The 8,940-nt window shown below is 41.4% G+C and overlaps 1 protein-coding gene across 8 annotated transcripts in view; it reads left to right on the plus strand.

Moving 5' to 3' along the window:
* Nucleotides 1-3,192: 3,192 nt before the first annotated feature.
* Musk (muscle associated receptor tyrosine kinase) overlaps nt 3,193-8,940 on the plus strand; it is a 96,584-nt gene continuing 90,836 nt past the window's right edge. For 7 of the 8 annotated variants that reach the window (XM_031377491.1, XM_031377492.1, XM_031377494.1 and 4 more), the window contains exon 1: nt 3,219-3,394. In XM_031377491.1, coding sequence (XP_031233351.1) covers nt 3,316-3,394 — 79 coding nt within the window. In that variant the 5' untranslated portion in view covers nt 3,219-3,315. Of the gene's footprint in view, nt 3,395-8,940 lie in introns of all 8 variants that reach the window. The other variant, XM_031377497.1, reaches the window with a different exon arrangement.

Raw genomic sequence — 8,940 nt, forward strand, 5'->3', positions numbered from 1 at the left:
TTCACTCTGTGCTTTCCACCTATGTTGCCGCCTGCTAATTGACAGCTCTATAACCCTGCTTCCTAGTGTCTACCACCTTCCACTCTCTTTTTGGGAATGTTGCTGCCTTGTGGAACACCAATTGATACCTTTTCCTCCCTCGATTCCCCAAATAAACCTACCCAACCATTCAATGTGTGTCATTTAGGAAGAAGACAGATACAGCTGAAAAAAAAAAGGTATCATGCCAAAGTAAATGAGTATCAGTCTAAATTTAAAGCCAACGACCTCAGCTGTGTGCTTCCTTAATCTCTGAGGCCGAGGCTTTAAATCATCTCACACAGTACTTTCTAATTTATAGAATCAGCTGCAGCTATCAGATGGGGGCTCCATAAGCTCTTTGCTACCTTGCCTTTGCATTTTCCTATTCACGTCTTCCTTGGCATTTTAAAGAACATGTATTTGTCGCATGCATGTGCGCATGTGTGAGTATATGTATGTGTACCATGTATGAACAGGAGCCCTTAGAGGCCAGAAGCTGGCATTGAATTCTCCGGAACCTGAGCCTAGAGCTTGTGAGCTGTCTAATGTGAGTGCTAGGAGCTGAACCTGGGTTCTCTGCAAAACATCAAGTGCTCTCAACTGTCCAGCCATCTCTCTAATCTGCTTCCTTGGCAATTTTTGTATCAAGATGTTGTATGAAGACTCAGCTCACCCTGCCCTCCCCGAGACATGGATCATTCTGTCTTCTCTCCCCTGTGCCTTGTGTTTTCTTCATTTTTACAGGATTTGCTTAATACAACAACAAATTCCATCTACAAATTCCACCAACAAATATTTGAAAATTTGTTTCCAACCAATGTCTTCCTCCCTAACATTCCCACCCTTTCCCACTCTTCTGAAGATCCTTAAATTCATGAGCTAGCCCACTTCCTCATCCCCGTATTCTATTTGTTTAAGTTGGCAATCTTTTCATGTCTATGTATGGGGAATAGTTTTGACTTATGTACACTTTGAAAAAAGATCCGATCAAGCTAATTAACATACACACTATCTCAACAAAATACCAGTTTTGAGGCAGCAATCATGTTAAACATATATTAGCAATTTTAAAACCACACCTTATTATTAAGTGTGGTTACCACACAGAGTAGTAGATCATGAAAACTCACCATTCTAGACTAACAGAAAATGTGGACCTCTTTAAAAGTCACCTCTCTCTTGTTTCCAGTCTCTCCCCCCGACTCTGGTAAAACCCCTTCTACTCTCTGTTTCTGCAAGAGTGACTTTTTTAGATTGCACATATAAGTACACTCATACAAAACTGATCTCTTTATGCCTGGCTTATGTCACCTATCCTTGCACCTTCCAGGCTCATCCATATTGTGAACATCAGAACTTCCTTCTTTCAGTTCTGGGTAGAGTTACCTGATGTGCATGTACAACATTTTCTTTCTCCAGTCATACTGATGGACACCTATTCTCAGATCACTTTTCTTTGACTGTATCTGAGGAAGGAGGTTGCCTGATTATATACTAATTATATTTTAGGCTTATATAGTTTCAGAACTAACATATTATTTCCCAGTGTGGCTCTGATTTAGATCCTACCAACAACATGTAAGTGTTGGTTTTCTGTCTTCTTGCCAATACTTTTATAGTAACTGCTATAATTTGGGATGGAAACTGAGTAGTTAGGGATAGTGTGAGGGTAATTTTTCACTATATGCCTGCCTATATAGTTTACTGTGTTTTTGCTTACAGAGGATGTATATGAACTACATTTTAGATGGTTTTACAAAATGGGAATTGGAGGATTGGAGTTTTGCCCTCTTACTACGGTTTGCAAATGTGATATGTAGTCACCTAGGAGACACACCTCTGGCCATGTCTGCAAGGATGTGTCTAAAAGGTTAAGGAGGGAAGACCCACCCTAAATGTGGGTGCCATCATTCCATGGGCCATGGCCCAGCATACATTAAAAGAGAGAAAGAAGAGAGCAAGTTGAACACAACCTTTAGTTGTCTCTGCTTCCTAAGTGTGAATGCAGTGTGACCAGGTGTGACTCAAGCTTGGAGTGGGGTGTTAGACTGTATCCTCCCCAGAAAAGGGGGTCTCCCCATACAAACTCTCTCTCTCTCTCTTTCTCTCTCTCTCTCTCTCTCTCTCTTTCTCTCTCTTTCTCTCTCTCCCTCTCTTTCTCTCATCAGATCAATATCAATTTTCCAGTGTGTCTCTGATTTAGATGCTACCAACAATGTATAGGTGTCCTTTTCCTCCATCTTCTTGTCAGCACCTGTTACAGTAATTGCTATGATTTGGGATGGAAACTGAATAGTTTCCATCATAACAGTGAACAAATTCATAACAATGAAAAAAGTCATGGATACAGTAGGCTTTCATGAACATCACTTCAGCACCATCTTAAGGATGCATGCTACTGGAAGGACTGGTGCAGCCAGCCTTTATGTTTTGGGGGTAGGTGATAGGTATGGTTTCATGTAGTCAACCACAAATGAAGGAAGATATCAGCCTTTTAGTCAGTTAGGGTTGCTTGGGAACAAGTCACTGTCAGCAGGCCATCAAATATGATAAAGACTAGTAAGAAACATGGATCATAAAAGATGATGCTAGAGAGACAAGTAGATGCCAGTGAGTCCCCTTACGTCACAGCAGAGAGGATTGCACACATTTTTATGTGACAAGAAATCACTGCAACCTTTGGGGCAGAAGGGGCTATCGAATGCTCATATATCTCAGAGATAAAAGTGTAAGACTCTAATGATTGCCTAAGAAACAGGTTAGTCACACCTTACTAGTGCAAGGGAATAAAAAGGAGAGAATTCAAGGAATGTGTGGTGGGTGAAATCTGGTGTAGCTGAACTAGTCTGGCTGTCAGCTGGGGGTCAGGTGAGCGATGAAAAAAAGTCAAAATTAGCTTGATCCAGATTCCTCATTTGAGTGCAGGAGAGGTGGGGGATTGACCTCGCATTAGGAATGCTGTAGCTCAGGGAAAGTAGTGATGGCAGTAAAAGGCATCTGGTATTGTCCTTCTGCCACTGTCTTAAAAGGGATTCTGAGGGGATTTTCTTTCCCTTGTTCCTCCAGCCCTCCACTTGCATTACTGGCCTGAGTGAGTTCTCCCCAGCTGGCCACGTCCATCATTACAGTCAGGTCTGAGGATTCCTGATTATACTTAGAGCCTGTGGCACTGCAGACACAAACAGTCATTAGCGGACAGCTCTATTGTAACTAACCACGCTTTAAAATGTAAACCTGGGAGCGTTTTCCTCAGATTGTCCAGAAGCAACCTCTCTTCCTGAGCCTGGATTAATCATGAGAGAGCTTGTCAACATTCCACTGTTACAGATGCTCACCCTGGTTGCCTTCAGCGGGACTGAGAGACTTCCAAAAGGTTGGTCTGTACAATCTTGCCCTAAAGTGCGTGTGAGCTTCATGGTGACTGATTCATACTGGCGTGATGTAGGGATAGAATGTATGGAGAGAGAGAAAAGCATATACAGACTGATGGGTTCTTCTCCGATAATTGTTCCTTTCTAAGCTCTACAATTAAACACAACATGATGTGTGCAGAGACCTCCCTTCTGGGGAGATGAGAACATGAGTTATCGAGGTTGGCTCTTTTTCTGTGTCTGTCAGACACTGGGGTGGTCTAAATGGGTGATCAAAACTGTTCCACACTGGGTTTGCCAAGAATATAATCCGCCCCACTTCCAGAAATCCAGAGTGTTTTGCTTCTGAGAAAAAGTCGTTTCTACTTTCAGTTTTGGTTTTCACCAAACTCTTAGTGAACATTTTAGTAACTAGACCCAGAGAAAGACACACAGAAAACAAGTGCCAATAAAAGACTGGAGACAACAGATTCTCCGTAACTTTGCTACTGGGGTCCTGATTTGGTCTTGGCAATTGACTGCACTAGCTTTTTTTTCAGTGCCTTTGGAATGTACCGGAAATAACACCACCTAAGGGGGAAAGTAACTTAAGAAAGTGACAAACACCTGTTGCAGTAGCAAGAACATCCACAGAGCAGTGATTTCTGGCTGAGAATTATGAAAGTTAGAATCAGGAAGAGTGGCAAATAACGTGATTTGCAAAGAGAAGGGGCTTCAGGTCAAGGCAGGAAGAAGCAGACTAAATGCTATCAGATGGTGCCGTGAAGCGGGTCTTACAACAGAGTTATGCAGAGTTCTAGACTTTAGTTAGATGGATTATTTCCCATTTCTACTGGGTTGCCAAAGTACTGAAAAATTTTATCTTGAATAATTAATGAATGGCGTTTGTACGTACATGGGAAACGCATCCTTAAGTTTTATAGTTCACCTACAGTTCTGGAACTACGAGGCCATGGATCTCACGTAACAGACAGCATTCTTTCCAAACAGTCTGAGCCTACAGGTTTATTTTCTTGTTTATTTACATCATTCTTCTTTTTCATTTTTCTGGGGCAAAGGGACTGGAATCTTCTAATGTTCTAAATAATTTATACCACAATGATACTTTAAGATATCTTTAGATAAAAAAGAGTCCGGACCTTCTAAGATAACTAATAATAACCAGAAGGACTTAACATTGGCTTTGGCTTATTTTAGTACTTCCTGATCAAAACCCAGATGTCCGGTAGAGCGATACCTGGCTGCTCGGACCTACGGATTCTAATCGCTCTTATTTATTTTAATCTATAGCAGGCAGTTTCTGACAAGGGAGAGGATACATGCTAAACCTCAGCGTACTCAGCGTGTTAAGAGCAGCACAGCTGTTTTGAAGTTCTACATCAACTGTGGGTACACAAAACAACAATAACAAAGCTCCACAAAACACCTCTGTATGTGTATGCTTATTTAGATTCTGGAGACAAATGATTTTTTGTTTTAGTCCCCAACCATACTAAGCCCCCATTCAAATGCATATGATCACCTCTGTTTTGCAAACTTCAGACAATCATAGCACAGGGTAACAATATCAAGTATGCCGGCTTTTAAAGAAAACTACCAGAACACCAATTCAATTTGCTTTTTTTTTTTTTAACAATGTATTTGCTGCAAAATTTAAAAATCAAAACAATATCTCTCTTAGCCTATTCTGTTTATGGTAACAATTGAAATTAGGATTGGGTTCATGTCAGCCTTCTCTGCAAGCACTGCCCCTGGATGGTTAGACATCTGTTCAATACACAAGATGAATTCTGAAAGTAAATAATACTGTGAAATCCTAAAGACTTTAAATGCTGTACTATATGGCGTACTTAGATAGAAAAGAGCCATTTGAATGTGTTGTTCTCTTAATATTGAAAACTATGATGGCTCTGCTGAGCTTGCTCACAGCAGTAGAAGAGTTTGTTAGCGAATTGTTTGTCCAAGTCCAGTATGGAGACTGAAATCAAAGGACCTGCACACAATACACAGTTAGTGTTCAGTAAAGTGGACAGGTTTAGAATGGACGGTCTTAAAACAGGGCTGTTTAAGTCTTAGAGGAATATTAAAAGGATCCACCTCTTCCTCTGCACATGGAGATTAATAGTTTATTATTTTAGCTTTAAATTAATCTAAATACCTAACATTCTGAGACCAAAAGGTGATTGTCCTTCTAGATAATTTTAACTAATTATATATTTTTTAATGGATTTAATTTTCTCACCTCAAGTAGGAGAGTTTTGAAAATCATCATGTATGAAAGTGGCCAAAGTTTTATTGAATTTACACAGCCACATATTTTAAGAGTACTTGCTGATTTATTAGGGTGTGTTAAATAGATGGCGGGAGGTTAAAATTTCTGTATGAGCAGAAGATTCACATGGACAGAATTGGATTTCTTTAATATGCCCAGGACTTCCTTACAAAACCCCAACCTTCAAAATGACCCCATTTACTACTAAACCCTGAGTGTTTGTCTGTCTAATTTCTCTTTAGATAAGTGGAGAAGCCTTGTCTTTCAAATCGCATGTACTCAGGGGTAGGAGTCACAGATTCCACTCATGAGTCAGGCAGAGCTGACACAGCTGTTGTGAACTCCATCCAGGACAGCAAGTCCTGGGTGAGTGTTTCATACTGACACACATGGTCAGAGTTACTCATTGCATGTGCAGGAAAGCACGGTGGCTTTACGTCATTGCCCTTATGTGCAGAAGCCAAGAGTGGACATTTCATAACGTCTCAAAAGATGAAGTAGGACTCGAGGTCACTGAGGAGAGGTGAGGGAGACGTCAGTGGACTGATCCTCTCAGGTCCATGACAGGAGTGCATGGGCCCAGTAGAGCCTCCAGCTAGGGCTGTGGACAGTGGTTCAAGAGCAACTCTAACGTGAACAAGCGTTTTCCTGTGTCCAGCAGGCACTATGTGAACATGGGAGTAGGGAGTGCAGCTGTTGAGATTAACTCAAGACTGGTGCCTCTCACAGGCCATACAACTGAAGAACCCGAGGATACAGAATCTGCAGTTATGTGAAAATACCGCATGCTAGAAATCAGACAATGAAGAATGTAAAGCAAGGACATGAAGGCTTGAGTGGGTGATGCTGTTAGTGCCCTCTTTCCTGACCTCAGCATCTTGCTACATAGCTTTAAAGAAAGTACTCAGTCTCTGCCTCCGTTTCCTTGTGGAGTGAAGCAATGCCATTATATAATGTCACACTAAGGATTATCCATGGTCACTGTGAGGGTCATAGGTAGCATGCTTTACCTGGGTCCTTACAGGCCTGTGGCTGAAGACGTCCAAGGGATGTGGACTCAAAGATTCTCGAGAGCTGCAGAGAACACCCGTGAAAGTCCATCCCTGATGGAGACAACCCAGAGTGCACTCAATTTTGAGCAATTAATGACACTGCTTTAATGGTCGTGTGTTGTTAAATCTTACAAGTGACAAAGACATCATGACAAAAACTTTCATTTCACCTCAATTAGATGATACAGCCATTAGGATATGTCAGATGAGGACCAATACCTGTTATTCTCTTTGGTGAATCTGAAAAATTTCCAGTAGCAAAGTGTTTTCTTAGATTGAAAGAAGAACCAATGCTGTATTGATAATAGTTAGAAAACCAGGAATTTTTAAGGTCTTGGCATCAATTTTCTTTTTAAAACACAATGCACCTAGCTCCTTTGCATTTGGGCACATGACCTCTTCCCTGACCCCAGCATCTTGCTACATATCTTTAAAGAAAGTTCTCAGTCTCTGCCTTCACTTCCTCATGGAGTGAAGCAGTGCCATTATCCAGGGTCACACTAAGGATTACTCGTGGTTGCTGTGAGGGTCATAGAAAGGGTTCAACCGTAAGTCAGTGTGTCTGCAGTGCCATGTTCTAGGTCCATAAAGGACAGAGGGAGGCAGCAGCACACCCTACTCAGCAACAGATGGAATTCAAGCTACGTTTTCTGTGGATCCAAAAAGTGCTGCGTGCGTCCTCATGTGCTTGTTGTTCATGTGGTTCTTGGATCAGGAGAAGAGACAGGGCTCCAGTTTAGACAGGCTCTGGCTGGGATGAAAGCTGGGTGCTAGAGGAGAGTAAACAGGAAGAGATCTGTCAATCAACATAACCATACCCTTCAGTACAGCCAGGCGATTGTGTCAGTGAACATTTCAAAGGGAATTTGGATAGCTTTGGAAGATGGGTTAAGTGGATCTGAAAAATTATATTCTGATCCTAGAAATTAATATATTGGTTAAAATTAATATTTAAGCCTCCCATTTTCTGTGCATAACCATGACTATAAGACACTGTCTATCTTAAGAGCTCAATCTCTCTCTCTCTCTGTATCTCTCTCTCTCTTTGATTCTCTGAGTGTGTGTGTATATATGTATTCATGTGTAAGTGTAGATAAGTGCAGCCAAGGTCTGCATGTGGAGATCTCTCATTTGCCACTGTGTAATGCAGACTAGCTGGCCTACAAGCTTCCAGGGACTCTCCTGCCTCCACCTCCCGACTTCCCATGAGAATATGGGGATTACAGACACACCCACAATGCTCAACTTCATGTTTGTTTTGGAGATCTGAATTCATGTCCTCATGATTGCACACCAAGGGCTTTACCCACTTAGCCATCTCTCTCCAGCCCAGACAGAACCTCTAAGCCAACCTTAACCCTAAAACCCATCTCCATCACTTCCTACTTTTGTGATGGTTTCAAAAATTTAGCTATCATTAGCCCTTGTGTCATTTGCAAATACTTAATTATATCTAACTCTTGTTTTGATAAGATAATAAAGTTGAAGTGTGAGGTGGACTATATGGAAGGTCCTTGAGCAGCTTTAGGTGCTGATATTACTAAAAGCAGAGTCAGCCATCATTGAAGACTGTCACATCACTGAGCATGGTGAGAAGGGATTACCACAACACTGCTCTAAGGGACACTTCACATAGTTCTCTGTGTTGAAGATTTTCAAGCTTTTGCTGAGTCTGTCTTCCTTCTTTGATCCTGACTGTTCTCAGAGGGGTGTGTACCACTGTTACCTCTGCATTTCAGTCTCAGTGTGGAGGAAAAGAAACTGATGGATAAAACTTATTTATCCAAAGTTATATGTGGTAGTTAAGATTTAGTTTGAACAGATGAAGCAGTCAAGTGAAGCAGTAAAAGCTACTCCCGCTTCCAAGACTGCTGAGTTGCCGTAGTCTTTTTTCTATGTTGCTCTGCCACCTGGCATGTTCACCGTTCATGAAAGCCTGGACATTTTTTATTACACTTTTTATTATTGATAGCCTTCAAAGCATTATTTGTAATAATCGCTTCCTGTCCTGTTCACCAAATAGTGCACTGAAATTATATTTAACATCCACCTTTCTGAAAAAAATAAAAACTGTTGATTTGTCTCCTTCTGCTGTAAAAAGATTCTAAGCCACAGTGTGTGTGTGTGTGTGTGTGTGTGTGTGGTGTGGTATGTGGTGTGTGTGTGTGTTTGTGTGGTCTGTGTGTGTGTGTGTGTGGTGTGTGGTATGGTGTATGGTGTGTGT

The sequence above is a fragment of the Mastomys coucha genome, unplaced genomic scaffold, assembly GCF_008632895.1.
Source record: "Mastomys coucha isolate ucsf_1 unplaced genomic scaffold, UCSF_Mcou_1 pScaffold18, whole genome shotgun sequence".
Classification (NCBI taxonomy): domain Eukaryota; kingdom Metazoa; phylum Chordata; class Mammalia; order Rodentia; family Muridae; genus Mastomys; species Mastomys coucha.